General features: G+C 37.8%; 1 protein-coding gene across 1 annotated transcript; it reads right to left on the bottom strand.

Moving 5' to 3' along the window:
* Positions 1 to 653: 653 nt before the first annotated feature.
* On the bottom strand, positions 654 to 20,775 carry LOC148851865 (auxilin-related protein 2-like). Its single transcript, XM_088944067.1, has 8 exons — positions 19,569 to 20,775; positions 13,338 to 14,970; positions 13,112 to 13,247; positions 12,869 to 12,966; positions 12,628 to 12,693; positions 12,266 to 12,355; positions 4,809 to 4,985; positions 654 to 1,174 (listed from the first exon to the last, which is right to left on the bottom strand). The coding sequence occupies exons 1-8, from the start codon at positions 20,258 to 20,260 to the stop codon at positions 1,136 to 1,138; spliced, it is 2,931 nt and encodes a 976-aa protein (XP_088800193.1). The 5' UTR covers positions 20,261 to 20,775; the 3' UTR covers positions 654 to 1,135.
* Between the last annotated feature and the right edge of the window lie 6,581 nt (positions 20,776 to 27,356).

Genomic DNA, 27,356 nt, shown 5'->3' with positions numbered 1-27,356 from the left:
TACTTTGAGTGCAAAAAAATTCCTTCCAATATTTGAAAGCGAGCTTTGCTCCCATTTTAAATGCAAAAAAAAAAAATCAGAAAAAACAAATTTATTATCATTTTCAAATATAAAAACTTTTTTTTTGTAGACAAATGTATTCTTAGCAAATGCCTACAAAATTGAATTGGAGTGCAAATTTACTTCATTTGGCATTTACGTCATACCAAATGCACCTAAGACTGCATTTGGAAATGATGCAAATGGAGTGTAAATCCCGATTCAGGGCAAATTTGCACTCTCTTCACTTTAGCCTGTGTTTGGCAATATTATATTTATGACAAATGATAGAAAACACATTTTCTAATGCATATTTACATTGATAATAAAATGTAAAAGTACATCAATGAAAAATAAATAAATTTGCATTCAAGTGAGCTTTTGATAGAAAAAGGCATATGCTTTATTGGAATTCGTGTTTACACCTATTACATCTAAAAGTCTGTTGGGTAAGAAGTTAAATATGTCAGTGCAAAACTAATCCAACTTTGCAATTTATATGGACCCTTTTACACTCTACATGTTTGCATTCACACTTATTTGCATCGTTTCCAAACGCAGCCTAAAGCTTCAAATCATGAAAAACTGTTAATGAGATTAGAACAAGCAAGACCTAAAAAACAAATAAATGAAAAGTTTGTATTACACTTGAATTTTCAACTCAAGAAACATAAATGAAATTCAGTTTTGATATCGCAAGGCACCAATAAAATATTGGCATTCATTCAGCTCACAGAAAGAATTAACACAAGAAACTCAACTCAGATGGGTGGCTGATAAAATTGGCCATAGAAGTGTATATGAGAAGCAGCATGGCCAACACTCTACACCAATCAGTCATTCCAGTTTCAAATACAGACGTAGCATTAAAACTCATACATTGCCCGAGCAACATCAATTTACAGCAACATAACAAACAAGAGGTCTTTATCCTCGGGCCGCCACGGCAGTTTATGAAGGAAACTCTTCAGCGACACCAAGACAAACGCACTGGGAGAGTAATATCTCAGCTGATGCAAGTTGAACATTTCTCTCCAAATAAACTCATGCGATTTGTCTAAAGAAGTGGCTTGGAATGAAAGAATAGTCAAGGAATTTAAAACAGCTCTTCGGAATTGAACTTGTTCCATGCTTCCTGTTGTAATAACATCAAACAATTAACCACCAATTTTGCCACTTAAAAATCACTAGTGCAAATCTTGATTCATTCAGGCGAACTTATGACATTTAACAAGTAATTAATTTTTATTTGTTAACTAATCAAAATGATTCATTGAATAATGAAAAATTTTAAGTCAATAATCAATATAAAATGCAATAAAATAATGGGAAGAGTGAAATTAAACATAATTTGATTTATTTCCACTAAATAATTCCAGATAAAACTTTATTAGATAAGAATAATTGCATTATTGCAGATTAAACATCACATTAATAGCACAAAAATGCAGAACTTTCAACAAACCATCCGAACAGTTTAACTTTAGGTCCTAATATAATTTAAAGAGAAAGTTTAAGAAATAAATGTCTTTCCATAAAAAATTAAATAAATAACTGGAAACCTTAGAGAAAAATAGAAATATCTTTTAGTTGTTAATGACAAATACTTTGGACGTGTTTATAATAAATCATATAATTTATGCCTTGGCATTTCGAAAAAAAAAAAACACATAATAATTAATAAAGATGAATAATGAAGGCAAACTGTTCTAAATGCATCAATCAAATATCACCCAATCTACAAGTTGGTTAAAATTCATCAAACGTTGTGCAATATTTTTTTTATATTTGTATTTTTTTTTTGAAAAAAAAAAGAAGCAAAGAATACAGAGGGGCTCCAGAAACGAAGCAAGATTACAGAGAGCAAGGCCCCAATACTAAATTACAATTCAAACAAACTTCTAGACCTCAGATGTGCTCCAAGAGCCCTAGTCTGGAGACCTTTCATAGCTGCAGTCCAAGACACTAACTTTTTCATAATACATGATAAAAGACAGTCTACATCCTTTAACTTGTTTTGAAAAATTCTTCTGTTTCTTTCTGCCCAAATGGTACTGACCACTACTGCAGGAATAGCCAACCAAACACTTTTTGCCAACTTGAAGAGGCCTTGAAGTTACCAGCTACATAACAGATCCAGCACCTTACTTAGCATGACCTAGGATAGGCCCACAGATAGGAGGAAATGACCCCATAAAGCTGCTGAAACAGGAAATGGATAAATAGATGGTGGTTGTCCTCTTTAGCTTGACCACAAAGCTCACATAACAGGTTTTGAATCTGAATTCCCCTTCCGACCAGGTTCTGTTTGGTGAGGTTTCTATCCAAGGCAACAGCCCAAAGCAGAGCATTTACTTTAGGAGGGGAATCTAGCTCCGAACATTATCAACAGGGAAGTTCACATTATTCCCACCTGATAATACTTTGGCAAAAGAGTTCACAGAGAACATTCCATCTGTAGACCATTGCCAGGTCCAAGTATCTTCTTCCAAGTTCCAACAAGTTTAAGGTCTGATTCGAAAGCAGTTCAAACAGGCCCACCACCTGATCCACTTCCCAATCTTGAAAAGCTCTTCTGAAAGGACTCCGGTAGTCCGGGAAAAGAAATTTTCTATCAGTTCACAGCAATCAGCCACCATTGCATCTTGATCCTCTGCAAGCTGGTACAGCTGAGGGAACAGCTCTTCTAAAGACCTGCTGTTGCACCATTTGTCTTTCCAGAATTTCAGGCGAAGACCAGAACCAGTTTAGGGAACAAGCCATTGTTTAGAAGAGGAAAAAATTCCACAATTTTCATCCAAAGAGAACATCCCAGAGAAGGGAGGTTTAAAATGGTTAACTAGTCCCCTCTGTCAGTATCATATTTGGCTTCTAAAAGTTTCCTCCACCAACTGTCTCTTTTCCAAATCTCCATATCCATTTCCCCATTAGAGCCCTGTTAAAACTTAAAAGTTTTCAGTCTCCTCACCCCCAAACCTCCTTTTTCTTTTGAAGTACAAACCCGATCCCAATTGACCAGATGGGTTTTCTTCTCCTCCCAGCCACTTTTGTTGGGATAGGGAATAAAGGAAATAGGAGGGTAAGTTAGAAAGGGGGTTCTTTAGGAGAGTAATTCTACCCCCCAAAGACAGATACTTGGCTTTCCAAGATGCCAATTTCCTTTCTAACCACTCCACCACCGGGTCCCACACTAAAGAGGAGGTGCACTTAGCCCACTAGAGCTTCAAGATTCTTTACCCTCCCAACTGGAATTACTCTACTCTTTGACCAGTTTACTCTCAAACCCGACACAATTTCAAACCAGCTGAGCATCCCTCGAAAGACCCCTAATTGATCTACATCAGCATCAACAAAACAAAGTGTGCCATCAGCAAACTGAAGCAATTGAACCTTTTCTCCTCCCAGAATTGACTCAAACCCTTTCCACAATCCCTCTTCCCCTACTCGGTTGACAAACAAAGATAAAATCTCCATAACACAAATGAAGAGAAGGGGGGATAGGGGATCCCCTTGCCTTAGACCTCTAGAGCTCTTGAAGAAGTCAATCAATTCTCCATCCACTAGCACTGCAAATTTTGGGGAAGAAACACATACTTTGATCCAGTTCCTCCATTTCTGGCCGAAATTCATCCTTTCCAGAACAAAATCCAGACATTTCCAGTTGACATTGTCATAAGCCTTCTCCAGGTCCAGTTTGCAAAGCAGCCCTGGATTACCCTCCCTTTTCCTTGAGTCTATCAGCTCATTTGCCACTAAACACTGTCTAGCATTTGTCTACCCAGCACAAAAGCAAATTGGTTCATTGCTATCACTGAACAAGGACTTTTTTTAACAACTCTTCTAGAACCTTTGCCATGATTTTATAAAAGCTGTTCAGCAAACTAATGGGTCTAAAATATTTGATGTTTGTTGCACCTTCCACCTTAGGAATTAAGGAGATGAAATAGAATTCAGGCTTTCCTTCCAGAAAAGCATTTTGATGGAAATCTTGAAAAACTTTTAGCAGATCTACTTTCACCACCTCCCAACACTTCTTATAGAAAAGGCTAGTGAGACCATCTGGCCCAGGGGATTTATCCACTTCCAGATTCTTTACCACTTGCCAAATTTCTGCCTCTGTGAAGGGGGCTTCCAGCTCCCTTTTCTGAACCTCTGAAATCCTCTTAAAGCTTAGGTCCACCGGGAGGGGTCTTCTAACCCAACTTTCCTTGAATAAGTCTAAGAAATACTTGGTTGCAATACGTTTCATTTCAACCCCATCCACTCCCACCTGACCCTCAAATTCAAGTCTCTCAATTTGATTAAACCTTTTTCTTGTATTTGCCATCTTGTGAAAAAAACTAGAGTTTTTGTCCCCCACTTTAAGCCATTTGACTTTGGATCTTTGCCTCCATCTCAGTTCAATCTTTAAAACCTAGGTTTTCAAGGGTCAATTTTGCTGCCTTTCTTCTTTCTCTTTCTTCTTCCACTATGGGACCAGATTCCTCAGCCAAGTCTACTTCCTTGATTATTTCTAAACACCTCTTTTTATTATTCTGAGCTACTAAAAACTTGAACACATTAAATTGATATTTGTTTATTTATTTTTCTCCCTCTTCCAAAGTACTTTATGTGTGTATACCTATAGCATTTTAAACTTGATAATAATAATAATAATAATACCTCAAAGCACACCTTGTATGTCACAATTTTCTAAGATACACAACATACAAATGCAGGGTATGCATACTAAATTACAAACTTTAATAAATCTTAGATTAATAAACTACCTTAAGAAGGTCAAACACTTTCTCTGCTATATATTTTTGTTGAAGATTGGCACCTTTCTGTTGCACCTTATCAGGATGGATACACAAGGTTGCCTTTCTATACACCTTTTTAACTGAGGCAGACGTAATCAAATCAGTCAAAGAAACCGGCTGCCAACCACATTCAGGCCAAAGCACCTGCTCATTCAATGGACAAAAGGAGTCAGCTTGTGGAATAAATAATGAATCTACAAATGATTATTTACTCTTTTGACCCAGAAACTTAGTAACAACAAAGAACACCACTTTTTAGGTGAACATAACAGTACTAGGAAAATTATAGGACTAATTTATATGCAGCCAAACATGGGAATTTATGATTTAATGTAAAGAAATTTGAGATAGAAAGAAATAAACTGAGTAGAATGTATATATCAAAGATGAACAAAGTCCTCAGCAATAAAAATTGAAATAAAAGTCAAAGATAAAAAAAAAATAAGAATAGTTGTTGTATTAAAGAGAAAACATCAAGATAATACAAAAAGAATAGAAGAAAGAAAGTAACATGAGAAGAGAGAATGGGAGACAAGATTCCATGGAGCAAGCTCCAACAGTAAAATTAACCCAAAAAAAAAAAAAAAAAAAAAAAACTCTATCCTTCAAATTCCGGTTAGAATGACAACCTAGAGCATAAGGAACTGGAGCTCTTCTTATAGACTGCAAGAAAAGTGATGAAAGTGCAATTATAATTTCTTTAAACTCTGAAAGTTCTCTTTAAACTATTTTTACTCTAAATCAGTCAACAAGAATAAATTGGAAAGCAGATCTAGGAAAACTAAAATTGATCTGCATTGAAAAGAAATCCAAAAATTACAGAGGAAACTGTTTTCTTTCTTCACGGTTTCCAAAAATTACAAAGTATAATTTCTCAGTCTTTTCTTACATTCTAACGATGCAAATTCAAAATCAAAATGTTTTTCCCAAAGGAGTGAACTCCTTTCAGATTTTCCCAAGTTCTAGACTTTGCTACATTTATTATTTCTTTTCTTTTTGTTTGGATTGGGTGAATAAAGATGAACTGAGAAAGTTCATCTAGGGTTGACAGAGCTGTATATCTAGGTTCCCTTTAGATGGGGATAAACTTAAGGTGTATTAAAAGAGAACCAAAGCTGCTCCTGTGCTTAATTGGCATCATTATGATGACATGGGGCCCAATGGGAGCTAGGTTAGCAGTGGGATCAACTTGCAAAGATCCTAGAATCTTAAATCCACCTTAATATGTTGTTTTTGTAGTTGAACTGATGCTAGGTGGGCTTTCATACATTTCTGGAAAGCAAGGGTATTTTTGTGATTTTGCATGTTTGGGGACAGGTCTCAACCTAATAATTTCTTTTGATAGATAAAAGTTCATTAAAATTCATTATCAGCAAAAACATAAGTCTGTTACAAGCGTCCCAAAGATAATTTTCCTCCATTTGGCTTTATGTTTGTAGTTGCTTCAAAGCAGATTTAGTTAACTTAGCTTCTTTTGTAAGTGGCTTGTGGATAGACTTGTTCACGGGCTGGGCTGGGCTTTGCCTCTTTATTAACAGAATACATTCAGGCCCAATCCCAGCCCATCGATCCTAAATCTTGAGCCCGAGCCCGATAGGTCATAGGGGTGCTCACAGTTAACTGAACCATGGACCTATATTTGAAACCAAACCAGTATTATCAGTTTCTGGAAAAACAATAACCGAAACCAAACCAAAACCGATCGATTAACCAGTTGACTGGTTCGGTTCGTTGGTTTTTCGGTTTTTTATATTTACAATATATATTATAAAAATATATATAAATATATAATAAAAAACTAGAAATATATATAAGATATTATATTTAAAACAATAAATAATATTTTATATATTATAAATATATATATTTATATATATATATATAATGCAAAATAATATATAATATATAATATATATAAATAATATATAATATACATAAATATACATAAAATATATAGAAATATATGTATACTGGTTGGTTCAATTAACCGTCAGTTTTCTATATTGGTTAACCAAAACTGAACCGGTTGGTTCGATTTTGGTCAGTTTTTTTTGGTTCGGTTCGGCTTTTCAATTTTTCTTGCTCACCCGTAAAGCATGACTTATAAAATAGGAAAACGTTTCTATTTATTTTTTACCCAATAAAAAACTTATTTATTTATATTAAATGACCTTAGAACCCAAAAATATCGAAAAATCTCACTGTGGCTTGAGAAAAGAGGATAGCAACAAAGAATGTATGTGTGTGCGTATATAATTGGGCTCAGGTAGGGCTTTTTTGAGAAAGCCCGAGCCTAGCCCATAAAAAAGTTGGGCCTAGTGTTTTGGACCCAATCCCAAGCCCACAGGCCTGAAATAATGTCAAAGTCCAATAGAATGGGCTGGACCGGGCCAGGCCAGCAGGCTACCCAACCCATGAACAAAACTATTTGTGGGGTGATTTTCTTCCTTTGGAAGCTTCCTTCTTATTAAGATTGTTGGGCTCCTTTGGAGGTTTGGGGTGAAAAGAGGACAGTTGGTGGAGAGGTCTAGTTGCTGCAAAATATGCTTTGAACAAGGGAATAGGTTCCCACAACCTCCTTGCCATCTCTGGGAAGTTCACTTTGGAAAGGTTTATGAATCGCACCACCCCCTTTTTGTGGAGGTATTAAGTTTAAAGTGGGTAATAGAGTTAGACTGAACTTCAGGAAAGATCCTTGGTGTGCTAACCTCCCCCTGGAGGAGGCTTTCCCACGGCTGTTTCAAATTGTAGGAAACCAAGATGCCCCAGTTGCTGATTGTTTTGAGGTCCTAGAGAATAGTGTGATCTGGAAACCAAAATTTAGAAGGAGATTCCAAGATTGGGAGGCAGAGAGGTTTGCTAACCTGCTTCTTCTGCTCTCTAGCCGGACAGCAGAGATCAACCAAAGAGATATTTGGTGGTGGAGATGGAGTGCTGATGGTCTCTTTTCTGTAAAATTGTTCTCCCTCAAGTTGTCTGATTGTAATAAAGTGGTCCTCCCAGCTAAAAGGATCTGGAATCCCTCCTCCCCATCAAAAATGAATGCCTTGGTTTGAGCTGCAGTGCTCAATAGGTGTCTGACCAAGGATAATTTGGTTAGAAAGGGGTGCAGATACAAGACTTGAGCTGTAACTTTTGGGGGCAGGTGACAGAGGATACTAACCATCTTTTCATCCATTGTCCTGTTGTCTCTAAAATCTTGCGGCACTTCTTTAAAGCTGTGGGGGTGTGCTGGACTATGTCAAGGTCAATCAAGGAGATTTTGTGGGGCTGGACTTTTCCAGGCCTGATTAAGAGAGGGAAAGTGTGTCTGGTTTTCTTTCTATTCCTGCAGCTGTGCTTGGGATTGTGTGCGTGGAAAGAAATAGAAGACGGTTTAGAAACATATCCAAGGAAGTGGATGAGCTCATTTCCATGTCCTTTATCAAGCTTGTGTCTTGGGTTTCAGTTTTTTTTTTTTTTTTTGATAAATTCAAAAGTTGGGATGCATCTTGGGTTTCAGTTCTGAAGGAGTTTCAGCACCAGAACTTAGATGTCTTGCTGAGCTCCAAAAGTCTTTGGGAGTGGGGATGGCAATTTTCCCTATAAAACCGAGGCCCTGCCCTGTCCTGCCCCAAATGGAGTGGGTTTTCCCCATCTAAAACAGGAATGGAGCGACGAGCGAGGATGGGAAAAATATTTTTGCCCCAAATCGGGGCCGGGGTTTGCATATAATTCCCTGAATCCACCCTGAACCACATGGTAATTTTTTTGATTGATAACCACATGATAAATTATTAAAATACCCCTAAGTTTAATATTAATTTTTCTAAATAACCCTGAGTTTTCCCCAAATTCCTAAAACCTAGGATCTTATAATCCCATTTGTGAGATACCCCCAAATTCCCATAATCCTATTTCTAAAATACCCCCAAATTTTGATTTATTTTAGGCGGTTGCCTCGGGGCAGGGAACATTTGAGGATTCCCTGTTCCCGAGAGGGAGGGGATGTCCCATCCCACCACCAAGTATGGGGAAGGGGTATGGTATTTTGACTATGGGGAGGGGGTGGCCCACCCCAAACCCATCCCATTGCAATTCCTATTTAGGAGTTGTAGTGTGGAGTGTGGCTGGTTGTAGTGGGGGTTGGGTCCAGCCAGGTTGATGCCCTTTTTGGGCCCTATTGTATCATGTTCTTAATTTGCTTTAATAAATTTTTACCTTAAAAAACAAAACTATGGCTCCTTTGGAGAACAATTTTTGGACAATGAACAAAGAAAACTTCTCTGCAGAATTTGATGTTATTGCCAAGTTTAGGGTGTGATTGCCCTCACTCTTAGGTGTGATTTCCTAGGGTTCTTAACTTACATCTCTTCTCTTCTCTTCTCTTCTTTCTTTCATTTGACATTTGATTCTGATTTGCACACCTTTAACCTGATTTTGGTGGCAAGAGTGGTGCTAAATCACAAAGGTCCTGCATCACTCTTTCTATTTATAACATTTTTTGACGGATCCTTTTTTATTTTTAACATGAAAGCAAATGATTATATCTTCTTATGGAATTGTAAAGCGATTAAAATTCAGGATAGTCCACAAGAACTAGAAAAATATTCCAAATATAGGACTAAGAACAAAAGGAAACCAGCGATGTACCTTGATCCAGGCTTATTTGGAAGGTTTATAAATAGTTGTTGTAAATTATGGCATTATACATATATGCATGTATGCATTTAATATATGACAGAAACTTGCTAAGAGAAACCCGCCAAGGACAAAATCAGCAATATCAGGACCTCAATTTCAGACCATGCCAAGAAAGCAAAGGAAACAGAGAAAAAATAAAAATTACTTCCTTTCATCCACTTCTCAAATACAGGGTTGATGGTGCCTGCTCTTCAAGTCAATCTCCTAAAGGACCTTCACAGTTTCACACCATGCATGGCATTAAGCATGTCAGGTCATGGCATTGGAAACCAGTACTTCAATTTTTTTCATTGCTCTATTGGTCACACACATGCTCTAATAACAATACACACTGATGTAATATTAGTTATGTGCCACAAGGGGCACTTTGGTCTTTCTTCTTTTATATTGTATGATAGCTCTAATCTATAAATAATAAATTCCGGTGCCGCCAGCATGACTTTTGGCCCCTCTCAACTCTTTTTTCTTTTCTTCTCTCTTTTCTCCTTCTCCTCTCTTCTCTCTTCACCCTACTCGGCTGAAAATATGGTACAAGGGCACAGATGGCACAATTGAGAGATACAAGGCTAGGTTGGTAGCAAAAGGTTTTACACAGGTGTATGAGGTTGATTATGCTGAGACTTTTGCTCTAGTGGCAAAAATGAATTCTATCTGGGTTCTTCTCTCTTTAATAGAAAATCTTGACTGGGAGTTTCATCAACTAGACATTAAAAATGCCTTCTTGATGGTGATTTAGAGGGTGAAGTATAAACCTCCTGGCTTTAGTGCCAAGAGCAGTGAACAAAAAGTTTGCAAATTGAAGAAATCCTTATATGGCCTAAAACTGTCACCGAGGGCTTGGCTTAGTAGATTCCCAGGCAGTGCAACAAATGGGGTTTAAGCAGTGCCAATCTAATCACACTCTCTTTGTAAATAAGGAACAAGGGAGAACAGCAGCCTTGATTGTTTATGTGGATGACATTGTTATCACTAGTGATTGGGTCTCAAAGGTACAAAGGTTAAAGAAGTTTCTGGCTACACAGTTTGAAGTGAAGGATCTAGGACCATTGTGTTACTTCCTTGGAATTGAAGCCACCCGCTCTCAACAGGGTATCTTCATTTCCCAAAGGAAGTACACCCTAGATCTCCTAAAAGATATAGGAAAACTTGGAGCCAAACCAGCTGATATTCCTATAGATGTGAATCACAAACTTGGGGATTGTAATGGTGAGCTCTTGAAAGATCCAAAACAGTACCAAAGACTTGTGGGTAGACTTCTCTATTTATCTATGACTAGGCCCGACATTGCATATGCCGTGGAAGTTCTCAGCCAGTTCATGCATGCTCCCAAGGCAGTAGAAGCAGCAGACATGGTGCTTAGATATCTAAAGAAATTCCCAGGGACAGGTCTTCTTTTCAAGAAGCATGTTCACATGAAAGTTGAGGTCTACACTGATGTTGATTGGATCGGCTCTTTGGATGATAGGAAATCCACTAGTGGCTACTGTATCCAAGGTTCAAAGTATCGATATGCCCCTGTGTATCAACACGGGTGTATCGGTACTAAAAAATCACCGCTCAATATGTTTTTTTTTAGTTTTTTTGTTCAAATTTTGATTTTTGAAGATGTTTTTTTAAGTGTTTTTTTACTAAAATAAATGAGGGTCCCGAAACAACTGTAAATAGGTGTATCAAGACCAAAAGATATGATACGATACGCCCAATACGGGGTGTATCATATCGATACTTTGAACCTTGATTGTACCTTTGTAGGAGGAAATCTTGTTACTTGGAGAAGTAAGAAATGAAATGTGGTAGCCAAATCTAGTGCAGAAGCAGAATATAGGGCCATGTCACGTGAAGTTGTTGAGCTACTGTGGATCAAGAACCTATTAGGTCAATTGGGTTTTCACTTTGATGACCCTATGTCACTCTATTGTCACAATAAAGCTGCTATCAACATTGTAGACAATACAGTTCTCCATGATAGAACCAAGTACATTGAAGTTGACAAACATTTTATTAGGGAGAAACTTGAGAAAGGAGAAGTGTGCACTCCATACATTAGCTCGGAAGAACAACTTGTAGATGTTTATATTAAGGGATTAAACTCCTTGCAGAATTATAATTTGTGACAAGTTGGGGATAATTGACATTTTACGCCCCAACTTGAGGGAGAGTGATGTAATATACTATATACTAGTATTAGTTATATGCTGCATGGTTTTCAAAACCAGAATGGACCGGGCGGTCGGACTGGAAAAACCGGGAGATTTTACCCCAAAGCTGTTATTTCACCAAAAACCGTTGATTTGATCAGCAAAACGCTGACCCAGGCGGTCGAACCATTCGAACTATCCAACAGTTTGGCCGTTTTTTATTTTTATTTTTTTGCCAGAACGGGCCATCCGTTCGGTTCGAACGGTCAGACTGTTCGACCCGGGAATGGGCCCTCCAATTATGCTTATAACAAATGCAGGCTTGCTTCTTACACAACCTTCACCAAATAAAACCTTTCAGTGTTCAATACACAACGGAGAGAAACAATGATATGTACTATGGTTTCCTGTTGAACTTATCTAAAAAAAACTATGATTTCATGTTGGATGACTCTAGAAAATCCCAACCAATGAGTTGTCAGAAAATAACAACAAGAATGACAACAGAACATTAATAGAAATTCACAAATCCACTCCCACAATCACTTAGCAAGCATCCAATTTAATGAGAACAGAAGTAAATATAGAATACAAGAAACTTACATATTGTAATGTTGACAGCAAAGCACGTAAATTGCCCTCCTTCCCTGCAGCCCAACGCTTTATTTCAACATCCAGTGTTTCAGCAATCCTCTGAAACAAATTAAGATAAAATAATTTGGCAATGAATGCAAAGAAAGCAACTTACTTGTTAAACCAAGAAGTTTAAACCCAATAAAAATGATAATAGAAAGAGGATCATCCCAAAGCCAACATCCAAAACAAATATATAAATTTACCATAAGAGTAAGTTCAGAAATAACAGAAAACTGAATAAAGATTTTGAGCCAATTCAAAATTTGCGGAGCCAAATCATACTTAATCCCCATGATACCATACAATAGTTTCATATGTGCAAGACTTACATGTCTCTCTGCCTGCTCCCTTTGGGTTTGAAGGTCACGCTGATTTTTCTCAGCTAGTGCTTTTGCCTGAACAAAAAAGCTAAATAATTAAAACCTCCAGTCTTATCACAATTCTTAAAAGACACAGATCAAAGTCAGAAATGAATACTTTTATAGCATGTAAAGAACATGTATCTTGCTATCCATCAATTATGAGGACAGTAACAAAATATCCAAAATTAGAAAGGTAAAAAGCCCATACAGCGCGCTCCTGAGTCCTTTGGTGGCGTTCCCATCTGGCTTTTCGTCTTTCCTCACTTTCACCTTCAATTTCCTGAAATTCCCCAGATGACGGGGAACCTGTTCCAAGCAAAAATAGTTGAACCAATTATAATAGTGAGGCATGATGTCTAGGAAGAATCTTAAATCTTACAAGTGAAATTCACGATGTCCAGGAAGAATCTTAATCTTACAAGTGAAATTCACATATCAATATCAAAATTACCTCCAAAAATCGAAGTAAGATCATCAACAATATTCGTAGTGGAAGATGCCTTCCTCATGCTGGACGAAGTAAATGATGTCTTTCGTGTTCCATCTGGCCCTCCCTTGTTTTGGAATTGGGTATCAAAAACAGGGTCCTAAAACATACAGTAAGTAAATTATATCATCTGTCAGCTTTGCAACAATATTCAGAATAAGACTGTAATGTGACAACTACATCTTCTCACCGAAGTGGTAGGCCTTGGCCTTGGAGCACTGTTTGCTCGAGCACTCATACTGAAAAAGGATTCCAGATCATTTCCATTCTTTTGCTGATTCTCCCTTGCAGCAGCAGCAGCTGCTGCTGCTGCAGCCCTTTCACGAGCATCTGCAGCAGCCCTTTCACGAGCCTCTGCAGAAGCCCTTTCAACAGCAACTCGTTCTGCTCTAACCCGTGCTTCTGCTTCTGCCCTTGCAATGGCTGCCTTTTCTGCTCTTTCTCTGGCTTCCACTGCTGCCCTTTCGCGTGCTTCAGCTTGTGCTCTCTGCACTGCAGCTCGCTCAGCACGCTCACGTGCTTCCTGATTAGCCTTTTCAACAGCAGCCCTTTCAGCTTTTAGGCGAGCTTCAGCAGCTGCCTTTTCTGCTCTTTCCCTTGCTTCTGCTGCTGCCCTTTCACGTGCTTCTGCTTGTGCCCTTAGAACTGCGGCCCTCTCAATCTCCCGTTGTCTCTCCCTTTCCCTCTCCAGTCTCCTTTGTTCTCTCTCTTTCTCCTCTCTTTCCTTCTGTTCCCGTTCACGATCTCTCAGTTCTCGCTCTTTCTCCTCTCTTTCCCTCTGTTCGCGTTCATATGCTTCATCTTTCTCCAGATGTGCAGCTTCTCTACTTCTAGCCTTTGCAAATCCTCTCTCCCTTGCTTCTCTAGCATGTTTAAATTTTGCCTCAGCTCTATCCACAGCCTCTTTCATAGCAGCTGCAGCTGAATTTCTCTCCATGTCTTCTTCACTGGAAAAAACATCTACATTCTCATCAGCATTACTTCGAGGCCTGCCCATGGCAAAGTCTTCAAGTTCATCTATTGAAGATACACCTTGATTCTTCACTGAATCAGGGACATTACTTTGGAAGTTTTGAGGAGAATTTGGGAAATAAGACTCATTAACCTTCTTTTTCGTATTTACAGCAGTAAATGAACCTCTATCTGTCTTTGAAGCTTGAGCTGGTCTAGAAGGAGGGGGCCTTGAGGGTGGTGGAGCACTTGTTGGTTGTGTGAAAAGAGGAACCTCAGAGACAGTGAGCCATATATCATCAGCTGCTTCCATATTTTCTTCAGATCGTGGAGACATATCTACCTGACTTTTGTCATTGGAATTAGTATGTACATGTGAAGAATGAGAACTTGGCTTCTGAGAGTCTGATGATGCAGTAGGCATGTCAAATAGGGTTTGATGAGAATCCTGATAATTATCGACAGAAACCTTCTTTTGGGAGGTGTTGTAGGAAACCTTTGCTGAAGGCTTTTCAGTTGGTTCTTTGCCAGCGGAAGTATGTCTAGCAGTCATATTTGATCCTGTCTTTATAGGGATTTTATCACTTGCTACATTATTCATCTCAGATGAAAATGATGGCACTGATTTCCCCAGCCCATTAAGAGGATCCATATCGTCAAATACTCCCCTGCCAATAGAAGGATCAATCTTTGTGCTTCCAGAATTACTAGTCTTACTCATGTGCTCCAATGGATCAGTAAACATGTCTGAGGATGAGTAAGCTGTAGTAGAAGTTGATTCTAAAACTACAAAGGGGTCTTCCATCATACTGGCAGTTGATTTACTTGAAGGAACAGTAGACTGCTGACGCTGACTGGCCTTCGAAGTTCCCCTGAACAGAAAATATGATGCAGTTGAGACTAAAATATCAATTCACTTTTTTAATGTATCTGAGCAACCATATAATAAGATATTCAAACAGAAAAAAGACCAGACCTATGATAAACATTTAACCAATAAAACCACACACAAACATGAAAGCTTCTTGGAACACATGGCTCACTGGCAAAGCTTCAAAAATGGATATAAGGCAGGTTGAAAGTCATCTAGAAAGTAGCAAGAGTGGCAGCACCTCAAGTGATAAAATGAATAGATGTTAAATAGAATTCTAACTTACTTGTAAGAAATGTTTTAAAATGTGGAGGTGTGACGCAAGGCATTCCACTACCTAGAGGCGTGAGGCGTAGTTCAAAATGTAAGAGTCATAAGCCTCCCAAACACAAGGAGGCATAAGCCTCCTTAAGAGGAGTGGGATAAGGAGGAAGGGGGGCTGGAGGGTCTGGGGGGCAAAGCCCCCCAGCCAAGGGGGCCCGGGAGCTTTGCCCCCGGCCACTTTCCTTCCCCTTATCTTTTCTTCCCTTCCCTTCCCTTTCTTTTCCAGAGGTATCAACGGCTCAGTGCCTCTGGCATACGCCTCAGAGCGTTTTGGGGGCGCCTCACCTGGAGGCACGTCTCCAGGCGTACGCTTCCCACGCCTTTTAAAATACTGCTTGTAAGACTGATTTTTTTTTTGATAAGTGGTAAGAAGCGATGACGTGTAGCATATCTATGAAGTTTTTTTCTTTTCTTGTTCTTTTTTAGTGGGGGTTGGATACAAAGCAAGCATAAAAGGCAAAGGGAATAAATTTATTTACTTCTTTTTTCTTTTTCTTTTTATCCTTTTTTTGGACAGATAAAGAATTTAGTAAGTAAAAAACAGAAAATACAAAAGATCATAAAATAAAAGAAGGTTCAAACACAAAAATAGTCCAAGAGGATTCTTTAAAAGGCATGACCAATTGGAAGACTCATACACAAACTGGTTTGCCTCCTTCAGCAAAAATCAACAAACTGTTCTAGGCATTAGCTTAGGCTCTGAGCCTATGAACAAGCTTTCTGTTACTGATCGAAAAAAAAACATTAGCTAAGGCTCTGAGATCTCAAATAGCATGACCTAAACAGCAACTGATTCTTGTCAGCCCCCTAAAATATCACTTGAGCCTCCTTCCATTAGATGAATATGTAGTAAAGCTCTTTAGCAAACCACAAATTATAAAGAAGAGTTAATGCCTGCACCAAGTAAGGAACTATCTCCCTCTAGGTGCCAAAAAAGCCATTAGTGCCATGGTGATCACTCAGAACACAAATAAGGAATTACTGCTCAATGGCGATGCTGAAGTGGGAGTGGAGGTGAAACTGGAGAAAAGAGGGCTATAGGCATAGGTGGCAGTGAGGATTGTCAGGATGTGAGTCATGCTGGTGACTATCTTTGTTTTGAAGAGGTGAAAATCAGAAGGTTGGGTGTTGACTTGGGTCGAAGAAGCAAGGTTGAAGAGAAGATTGATGAGTCATTTGATGGGGCCATCAGTAAGAAATTTTGTGGCTCAAGAAATCCTAATGGTGTGCATGTGACGAAAATATTTTCTAGGTTGAAGCTTCGTCTAGTGGGGACATGACCTACAAAAAACTACAAATGGGTTTATAGGAGAAAAAAGTCCGACAGGCAATTTGCCATCTGGCAATGATCGTAGGGGAACAACGAAGCAGGTTCAGATTGGACTTCCATTCAGGAAGGAGCAACAGGACAACAAGGTGAGTGTTGATGGTCTTGAATTTGACAAGAAGTTGATGTTGCAAAGTAATGAAGAAAAGGACAGCATTTTAGGATGTGCGCCTCTTCAGAAATTAGTGGAAAGAGAGGTCACAGTTGGTAAAATCTCAATCTGTTTTTCTGGGGTGGTGAGGAGTTTGCTAGGACCTTTGAGGAGTTTGAAAGTAGGGCAGAAAAGTTGATTAAAGAAGTTTCTATGGAAGGAGGTGAGGTATGGTACGGGGATGATACAGGCCAGGAGGATGTGTTTGTGGAAGAAGATTGAGGCTCGTTTTTTGCAAGTAGTGGTCTGTCCATGGTCAGGTGTTAGGTTGGGGGTTCTTAAGGATATGGGGGCATTTGGGGGTTCTCCTTTGGTGTTTGCTTTAGTCTTTTTTTTTTTTTTGAAGAAGAAGAAGAAGAAGAAGAAGAAGAAGAGTTAACTGATTGTAATTAAAAAATAAAAAGAGAGGTACATGAGGAGATATACATACTACAATAAAACCAGCAAAAAGAAATTACAAAGGCAAACTTCTTTCACTATACAGATTTTTCCTTAAGGTACCCAATTTAACCAAACCATCAGCTGTAGTATTTAGTTCTCTGGGAATACAGATTAGATTTACAGACAAGGTGTTCAGAATGTCTCTGGCCTCGAACAGGTAATGAGCTAGTCCCCAAGAGCCAGTCTGGTATGTTGTGTCTTTCTGCTTGTGAGTTGTGCTGTAATTTTGAATTGTTAAGGGGATTTTGAGGTCTGAATGTTGGTTTCAGTGATTGTGTCCCTTCTCGGGTGATATCTTATCATCTTTCTTCTGTATTCTTTTTCTATTTAATGAAATTTCCTCAACAAAATCCTGAGATGCCAAGTTACCAAAAAAAAGAATCACCAAGCTATATATAAAAGGGCAGCCCAGTGCATGAGGCTCCTGCCGATTTAGGGTCTGGGAAGGGACAAATGTATGCAGCCTTACCCTTGCAGATACACAGAGGTTCCTTTCCAAGATTTGAATCCTGATCACCCAGGTCATAATTGAGCAACCCACGTTGCACCAAGGCCCACCATCTAACAACACTAAATGAATCAAAAATAGCTTATGTGGATGAAGGGGAAGCCCAAAACCTTCTCCTACAAAACTGTACTTCACTACCTCAAATCCAAAAGAACATATCCTGAACAAGGCTGTCATTGGGGTGGTTGGAATGCCCATCCAACCATAACCCCACATAAAAGATACAAACTGTCAATGTTCTAAAGGATAAGCTCCCATAAATGTCCAATAACCACATCAAAAACATCGATTATAGGAGCTCACATTGTGCCTAAAATCATGCCACCAATAAACGAAACCAATAGAGCATGCATCGGAGGCTCACCCAAAAAAATCCCATCACTATGTTGCAAAGAACACTGGACAAATCAAAGCACTCCTCCTTTACTGCTCTGGCATCAGTCGCAACAATTTCCTTTGGTGTTTGATAAAATGAAAACGTTAATACTCCAGGGTGATCCTCCATTTTACACCATCTCCAAGGAGCCTTCCAAACGGGTTGAAACAGATAGCTAGCATGGGCATCAACTGACCAAAAACAGGACACGACCATTGTTCACTAAAGATATCAGAATCACAAATCATTGATTGGTGAGAACCGGAGGAAAAGGGATTCCGAACCTACTCTAGCAACACCAAAACTTATATGGTGTTCCTGCTGTCTTGGATGAATAACCTCTATCACCACTTGAGGGATTCCAAACCTATTCTAGCAACATCAAAACTTATATGGTGTTCCCACTGTCTTGGATGAATAACCTCTATCACTACTTGAGGGATTCCAACAACCTCTACAAGCAAAGCTTTCACCAAACCAGAACCAGAAGCAAGACAATATCACTAGACCACATACGATATGTATAATCTTCTTTTGTAGCCTTAATGATATTATATTGCCCCTTTTGCAATATAGAAAAAAAACCACTCAACAACATCAGCAGTCAAAGATGATCTCAATTCATCATCATCTATCCATGGGATAGATACAGGAAAATAACAAGAATAGAGCAAAAAGACAAAGGAAGAGACAAGGGTGGGGAAGGATTAGAAACCCGCACACAAGCAAGAGGAAAAGAATGGTTCTCTTGTAAGACGTCATAAACAGTTGATGAGAAAATCTTTTCTTTTACAGTGATGTGAATGAAAAAACAACCAGTAACCCAAGGAGTATAAATGAACCAATATGACCATGGAGAAGAACAAAAGCGATGAGAACAAAAACTTATGTGGTTGCGTAACTCCTGAGATCATATTACTGTTGAAGTAACAGTTTTGTGATATTTTTCAATTCCAGCAATATTAAGTTGCTTCTAAACAATACTATGAAATGAAATTAAAGACATGCACTCAACTTCAAATGTCAGCATGAATAAGTATTTATTTGTTCTAAATGACCAAACAAGGTAAAACAAAAAACAAAAAAACAAAAGAACAAAAAAACAAAATTCAGGTGAACCTCATATATCTATATATTTCTATTAGAAATTACTCGATCCAGATTCCAACAAGGATCTTAGTTACATTGATGTTTTCAAATATGGATTCAGAACTAGGTAAGTCGAATAATTTGTGAATCAGTGTGTTGTGACCCCAGAATCCTGCGTTTTATATAATAATGCAAACCGGGCATTCACCCAAGATACCAAACCAACCAAATGGAATTCTAATCCTGTAAGTGGGATCAATAACAGAATTCGTGCAACCGTGCAATAAACTACACTCACTAGGAAAAAACAACAGAATTCATAAATCTTAAAAGGATCATCAATTTGTTAACTTGAAAATTGAGTCAATTGACCCAGACCATACCTGTTATTCGAGGGGCTGCTCCCACCAAACCCAGGTATTAAATCATCAAAACCAGGCAAATCCTTCTCCACTTTTCCCGATCTCTTTCCACTAGAGCTCTTGAATTCTGGCTCCTTTCCAGTCAAATTTCCCAGCAAGTCATCAAATGCAGTCTGCTTAGGAGGCGACGACATCGAAGAGAACACATCATCATACTTGACAGAAGACGAGCTCTTCGTCCCCGGTAACCCGTTGAATATATCATCATCATACACAGGCTTATCAAAAACGGGTAAAGATGAAGACTTTGAACCAGAATCCTTTGAACCCTGAAAGATTGAATCATAATCAAACGTAGAAGCAGAAGAGGCACCACCACGACTGTCCGACCGATTGGTGTACTTGGGAGGGCCACCGAAGACATCATCGTAACCCCCTAAACCTCCAGAATCTTGGGTTTTCTGATTCCCAGAAGGCCTAAAGAGCCCATCATGATCATCAAGGAAAGACCCACCAACGGAATTCGAATTCCATCCGGATTTCGACCGAGACGTAAATGAGGAGGATCTAATGTCACCCCCCGATCCGATCCCAAAATTTAGGGTTCCACCACTTCCGAGGCTCCCAGTTCCCTTGGATGCCGCCATTGGAGCCGATTTGCCCTGCGGTCTGAACCCAAAATCTCTCGCCAACAGTCCAGGAAACTCATCCATGATTTGTCAGTTTATTCCTGTTTCCCCAGATCCGGGCGTAATTGAGCTGGAAAGAGAGGATCCAAAAGCAGAGGTTTTTGTTGTTCGCAGCGAATTAGGACGAAACAGGGTTGAGGATTTGTGCAGCCACAGTCGATCTCAGGTGATGTGATTGAGATGAAGGTGGAAAGAATAGAAGATACAATGGGAATGTGAAGATCAAAGAGGGAGGAGAGAATCGATCGACGGCTGTTAAAGGGCTTTTGTGGGTGTAAGTCCTCGTCCTCTGGGGCTTCCGGGGGTGGCACCCAAGGTGACGGTGGTGATGGAGGAATGCCTGCGCTGCCCTTTTGAATCTCTCTCTCTCTCTCTCTCCCCCCTTATTCCGTGTTCTCTTCCTTCATTTTCCTTCTCTTTGTTACTTTGCCGTGTCTGTTTTCACGTAAAAATGAAAACGAATTATTTCCTTGAAAATAATTACAGGAAACACCAGAAAACGATTAGTTCTTTCGGCGTTTCTCTTAATTAACTTTTTTTTTGAGGGGGTGGAACTCTTACATAACTTATAAAGTCATAAATTAAAAGAAAATCATTTCGGAAATTATTTATTTATTACAATTATTTTATATAAATTAACAAATGAAAAAAAAAAGAAACATTTATTTGCCTTACGATTTAGAAGGCTATAAACTCGGAAAAGTCCAAAACCGGATTCGACATACCTGATCCGAATGTTGATGTTAGAAATTGCATCCGATTAATAATTAGAACAGATGTGGATTTAACCCATTAATCCAATTAAAATCCAATTGAATATTATTATAATATTTTAAATTTTTTAGTGGACTCGATTAAATCAGAATATGTCCTGAATCCAATATGTCGAGTTTCATTCGGTGTCGAATCTAACATTTACATAATCTCATTATTTTGCATGTGGATTGATCCGACCCGATTATAGTGTATTGACCCACTCAACAAGGTTTCCGGTTTGCGCTTAAAAAAAAAAGTTCTTGATTGCTTGAATAGTGGGCCATATCTAGAGCTGGATCTGGATGTATCCTGGAAATGGGTCTGCAAACAGGATCAGAACCTGATTTTCACAGGCAAAGTTCTATAGCCCCCTTGGATGGTACACGAAATGTTTTGTTTTGTAGTTGGGTCATGGGTGGTTCATATTGCTTACCTGGAGAACGCAGAGAAATACGTGGCAATTGTTATTGATTACCTTTTAGCCACGTGGCAATTTTGGTCATTATCTTTGTTAATCACTCAAAAAGTGTTCTCGTGGCACGAGCCATGTTAGAAAGCTGACATGGTGATTTCGTGGATGGTTTAAAGACTGCCATTTGCATGAGATTTCTCAGTTTATAATTATTTTATCTTTTTTGAATTTTGAACAACACTCCCATGTCCATGTGTGTAATAAATTAATAATTAGGGTTGTGTAACCTGGGCGGGTTAGGTTGGGTTGGACCTGATCACCTGAACCAACCTAAAGCCATGTCTGAATTTGCCTACCAAAAAAACTTCTGCATGAAAGGTCTTTTAATGAGGATTTAGGAAATAAAGTAATTTGGAGTTTCGGACCAAGTCTAAGGTGGCGTTTGATAATCTGAAGTCTGAAATCTAAAACATAAAAAGTCTTTTAAAAGAGTTCTAAAGCATTTAATGAAAAAGTACTTTTTTGCTTTTGCAGACAGAGTTGTTTGATAATCCAAATGTTGTGACATTTGAAATTTGTGCATTTTATTGAAAATATTATAAAATAATAGAAAAGAAAATATTGTGAATTGATACAATAAAATATTAAAAATAATAAAAAGGTTGATAAATAATATCACAGAATAAAATAAAATTAAAAAGATAAAATAGTAAAAAATATTATAAATATAATAAAAATGTAAAAAAGTAAAAGATATTAATAAAACAATAGCAAAAATGAAAAATATATAAAAAATATCATATAACATTATTAAAAATAATATAAAATAATAATAATAATAATAATAATGTGTTGGAACTTGAAGGTGCTAGAAAGACAAATGAGTTCATAGGGTTTAACTTTGGCTAATTCTACCTTTTCTATCAAAAAAAACAAGTTTGGAAATTGAAGGTGCCAGAAAGATAAATGGGTTGGAAGTTGGAACCTCTAATGTTTTATTGGCTAGAGGTTTTATTGCTTTCTCTATTTGTGTTCTTTTTTGTGGTAGTCAGAAGGAGAATCTTTTGCATGTTTTATACCAATGTTTTTATGCTATAAGTGTTTGGTTCTCTTCTCCTTGGGGCATAAGAACCATCTTTGACTCTTATCAAACTTGTCTCTATTCATTTTACATTATTATCATGATTATAAAAGCTTTGGAACTTGTGTACAAGGTTTGAATGGTTTCCTACCTTTTTCTTTCAAACCAAATGCAACCTAAAGAGCAGTGGAATTAGGATCATAACTATGAATCTGATTCCATGTTACCCACAAATGCAATCAATAGATTATATATCTTCTATCTCCAGGGATTGTAACTATATTTTGTATCAAATCTGGACCTTTATCAGCCAATTTCTCTTCTGTAACTTATGTTCATGTTAATAGATCCCTTAATAGGGCTAAACGTGCCATTGTTCAAATTATGAAAGTATATGATAGGAAAACCACTTACTGGACTGTTCTTCCCTCCTGGCTTGTTAAATCAGGCTGAGCTTGGGTTTGATGAGGAGGCCTGGTCGGGTTAGTCAAGTTTGAAAGATCTTAGATAGGCTAGTCAACCCAACCCAACACAGCATGACTTGCACTTTCTCTTATGCTTAAGGCTGTGTTTGGTTGTGATGTAAATAAATTTGCACTAATGCAAAACTATGGCAGTACAAAATATTTGAGTGTAAATTCTCACTTATTTTTGTTTTAAATTTTAGCTTATTTTGTTTTATTGCAGTATAAATAAAGTAAATTAACACATAAATCAAAATAAAGTAAAAGCCAAAACAAAATTAAATGAGAATTTGCATTTTTATCATTTGTACTAGTTTAAATAAAATTGCACTGCAACCAAACACAACCTACAGTCAATTTGGAAAAATACAAATATGCCGAGTCAAAACCTTGTATTTGTATATATTTGTATTTGTACTCTTTCCAAACAGAGTCTAAAGAACTTGCTGCATCAGCATTTTCACACATACACAAAAAAAGAAGAAGTAAAAACTAGGGCCCATTTGGTTCAAGGGAATAGGGGTATAGAATTGGAATAAAACTAAGGGCCCATTCCGATTCTTAACTGTTTGGTTGGGTAGAATTGGAACTCTATTCCCATTCCTGCTGGAATGACATTCCCTCATTTGAAGAAATGCCCCCTCCCTTGGGAATGAAATCCCGATCTAGCTTATTTCAATTTTGATTCTGATTATGAACCAAACAGACCCTAAAAACACATTTTTAATGAAACAAAGGTTCAAAATATGAATACTCTTAATATGAAAAAATTAGTGTATCAAGAATTTTTGTTGGTTAATATATTATTTATTTATTTTGGTTTGATCATTATTTAACATATAAAACAATTGAAGTACCCAAACTATTATTTATTAATTTATGATGAGCTTGAAAATCGATACACATGTTAATATGTTATGCCACGATAAGTATTGATACTATGTAAGGTCCATTCATTCATGTATAATAGCAAATGTAGGATGATTGAAACTAGGGTTGTTCACGGTTCGGTTAACCGAATCGTGGGGTGATTTTCTATATCGAATCGAATTGTTCAATTTTTCAATTTAATCAAACCGAAATCGAACCGATGCAACAGGTTAACCATGGTTCAGTTTTTCAGTTTTTTATGCCCTCAATATTAAAAAAAAGGGGGCGGAACCTTCCTTGCCGATGGTCTAAAGAGAGTGAACGAACTGTGAACTGAGAGTGAGAGAGATGAGTGACTAAGATTGAGAGAGAAAAGATTGAGAGAGATCAGTGAGTCTGAGTGTCGAGTGAGTGTTGAATGAGAGAGAGAGACTGAGAGATGAGAGATGAGAGATTGAGTTTTCATATTTGAGAGAAGACGCCAGATACCAGCCCAAGAGAGTGAAGGCTGAATCTGAGAGGAGATGCCAACTGTCGGTGATTTGGTCGGAGGGCAGAGCACTGGAGGTCGTTGGTCTGTTGGGGAAGAAACTAAGAGTCTGAGAGAGTGAGATTGTGAGAGATTGAGAGTGTGATTCGAAGAAACTGCTGGTGGAAAGAAAACCGCCGAGACAAAAGAGAAGAAAGGGCTAAAGCTTGAAACTTTTCGATTTTCAAGACTGACAAACTAACAATCTCCAATCTGGTACTCTAGCAAGGCCGAAAATTTCTCTTTCTCCTTGAAACTTTTAAAGTTTCTCTTTAAAACTTTCCATTTTTTATTTTCAAAGATCTTTTTGAAACTTTCAAAGAGAAAGTCCAAAAAGTCTACTACCCAAAGTGTATTTTTGATTTTCAAATATATATATATATATATATATATATATTATATAAGTATAGATTACTATGTATATATCGGTCGATTCGGTTAACCACCAATTTTTATTAAATGGCTAACCAAAACTATCAGTTTTTTTAAGAATATCAAACCGAAACTAAACCAACCGTTCGATTAACTGATTTTTCAATTCATTTTTGGTCGTTATTTTGCTCACCCCTAATTAAAACAATGGGGCGTGCATCTATGTCCCTTCTATCATGCCGCATTGGAAGTAAAAAAGCAGAATACTTTTTTCTTGAGTTGTCGGATCTCAATTGCAACAAAGTCTTTTAAAAACAAGAAAGAAGACACCAAACACCACAACATCATTGCCTTTACCAAATGGCCTTATGGTAGAAACATAGTCAATCTGCAATGGAAAGAAAGCAACTATGCCAAACACTATCTTGCCAAATGTACCATATATTGAACAGGGTTGCAATTCTTTTTGTTTTTGCTGTAAAAACGGCCGAACAGGGTCGCAAGTTGGGTTGCCCAATTTGAAGAATTTCAATTACATATGTTGTAGAACAAAACATTATATAAATTCCCAACCCAACCTGACCCAAATTGCACCCCCTAATTTTAAAACTAGAGACATCTGGTTTTTAATGATTTAATTGGACAATGAATATCATTGGTTACCTCTTAGGCAATCTGACTTGAGAGGAAATATAATAGTGTAAATTCTAAGTTTAACCTGCTCCGGATTTGAGCTATTATGTGTCTCGGAAGGGACTATTACTCAGTGCAATGGTAAAATCCCATGCTAACGAAGCATGAAAATGGAGGTTTGAGTATAAGAAATCCCATGTTATGTTTGTATTGAGCCTCCTCACAAAACCCTCAATTGAAATCTGCTATAAGTGAAAAGTGTGTGACAGCATCCGGTTGCATATTGGGAATATCTCTCATATTTGTACTAGAATTCATAGGGAGTTGTTCTTGGTGTGAGACTGGATGCCCTATTCTCAGCATGTTTGCACACTTTTTTGCTTTCAATAGACAGTCTCCAAAACCCCAAATAGCTGAGACTAATATTGAGTGATGGCTATACAATTTTCTTATTAAATGGGATGCAATTCCTAGCATCAATGATTAAAATATTGATACAATACACCCCATATTGGATGTATGAATATACCAATAGAGATGGCAATTTTCTCCATCCCCGACCGGGACCTGACTTCCCCAACCTCATTGGGTCGGGGGCGGGGATTGAGGTCCCCGTCCCACCCTGACTCTGATTATGTATATATTATTATATTATTATATTATTTATATTAAATATTATATATATATATATATATCGAAACATATTTAAAAATTATTTATAATTTAAAAATTTTATTTATTTTAAGTAAACTTATTTTTCAAATAAATATTGTTATCTAAAAAATTTTGGGGATTCGGGTCCCCACGGGGAACCCATCTCTGTCGTGGATTAGGGATGAAGGACAAGTTTTATCCCCGATGGGGATCAGGGATGGGGACAGGGTTAATTTCATAATTGGGGTCGGGGACAGGGAATATGATCCCCGCCCCATTACCATTCCTATATACCAATACGGCCGTTTTTTAAATATCTACTTTAAAATATTGGATGGACCCTCTAATGCCTATAAAACTAAACAAAAGTAAAAATAAAAAATAAAAAATGGGTACCAGTCATATTAATATGCACTGATACCTAGGGGTGTCAAATGGACTGGATTTGGTTCAATCCGATCCAGTCCAATGTGAGTCCATTATAAATGGACCAAGTCCAATCCAATCAAATGAATATTTTGGACCATTTTGGACTGGTCCAATTTAATGTTTGGACAATCTAATCTATTTAATTATTTTTTATTTAGATTTGTTTAATTCAAACTTGGTCCATTGACACCTATATTCTTATCTTATATCAATGGACCAGATATTGGCTTAGTCTAACTCAATCCAATATAAATTTATTACGGACGGATCAGGTCCAATCTAATCTAATAAATATTTTGAACCGGATTGGTCCAATCCAATATATGTTGTTGATTCGTCCAATCCATTCAAATTGATTTTGGACCGGACGAGGTCCAATCTAAAATTGGTCCATTGACACCCTTACCGATACCTACTTAGAGAATCAAATATATCAATATTTTAATCTTTGACAACTGGTTTTAGCTAGGTTTAGCATTCTCTTAATGACAATGAGCAAATCAGATGATTAAAAACATTTGATTTTAATACTGTTTCAGGTATATCCGCTAGATTGATGGTTCTGAAATGTTCGGCCGTTTAGGAGAGGTGGCAACAAAGTCCTTTGTCTCCAGACCTAGGACGGTAGGACCCCCTAACCGCCCAGACCAATATGAGATTGTGAATTATTGAGCATGGGCTTTAAATTGGTCTCGTATCTATCCAGAACATTGGGCTCAGAAGTTGGCAAGCTGAGATATTATAGCTCTAAGATTAGGACAGGAAGCTAGTTCTAAGGATTGGACCTAGGTTGCCCATGCTCGTCCAAGCTGCACTTTACAAGTTAAGGGGATGTTTGGTACAATGGCGTTGTATTGCAGGGGTATATTGGTTTCTTTTGGAAATCGGATGAAAGAAATAGTGTATTGGGTTGGTCAATG

Source organism: Nelumbo lutea, chromosome 5 (assembly GCF_056320005.1).
Source record: "Nelumbo lutea isolate HS-2025 chromosome 5, American lotus-T2T, whole genome shotgun sequence".
Taxonomy (NCBI): domain Eukaryota; kingdom Viridiplantae; phylum Streptophyta; class Magnoliopsida; order Proteales; family Nelumbonaceae; genus Nelumbo; species Nelumbo lutea.
This window is presented reverse-complemented; position numbering and strand designations above follow the sequence as displayed.

Excerpts from the sequence above, each read along its gene's own strand:
- LOC148851865 (XM_088944067.1), bottom strand. The coding sequence starts at position 20,260 with ATGGATGAGTTTCCTGGACTGTTGGCGAGAGATTTTGGGTTCAGACCG. Across the intron at positions 4,986-12,265 it reads TGCTGTCAACATTACAATAT|GTGCTTTGGCCTGAATGTGG; the intron begins GTAAGTTTCTTG and ends TTGAATGAGCAG. Across the intron at positions 1,175-4,808 it reads AAGTGTTTGACCTTCTTAAG|GAAGCATGGAACAAGTTCAA; the intron begins GTAGTTTATTAA and ends TTATTACAACAG.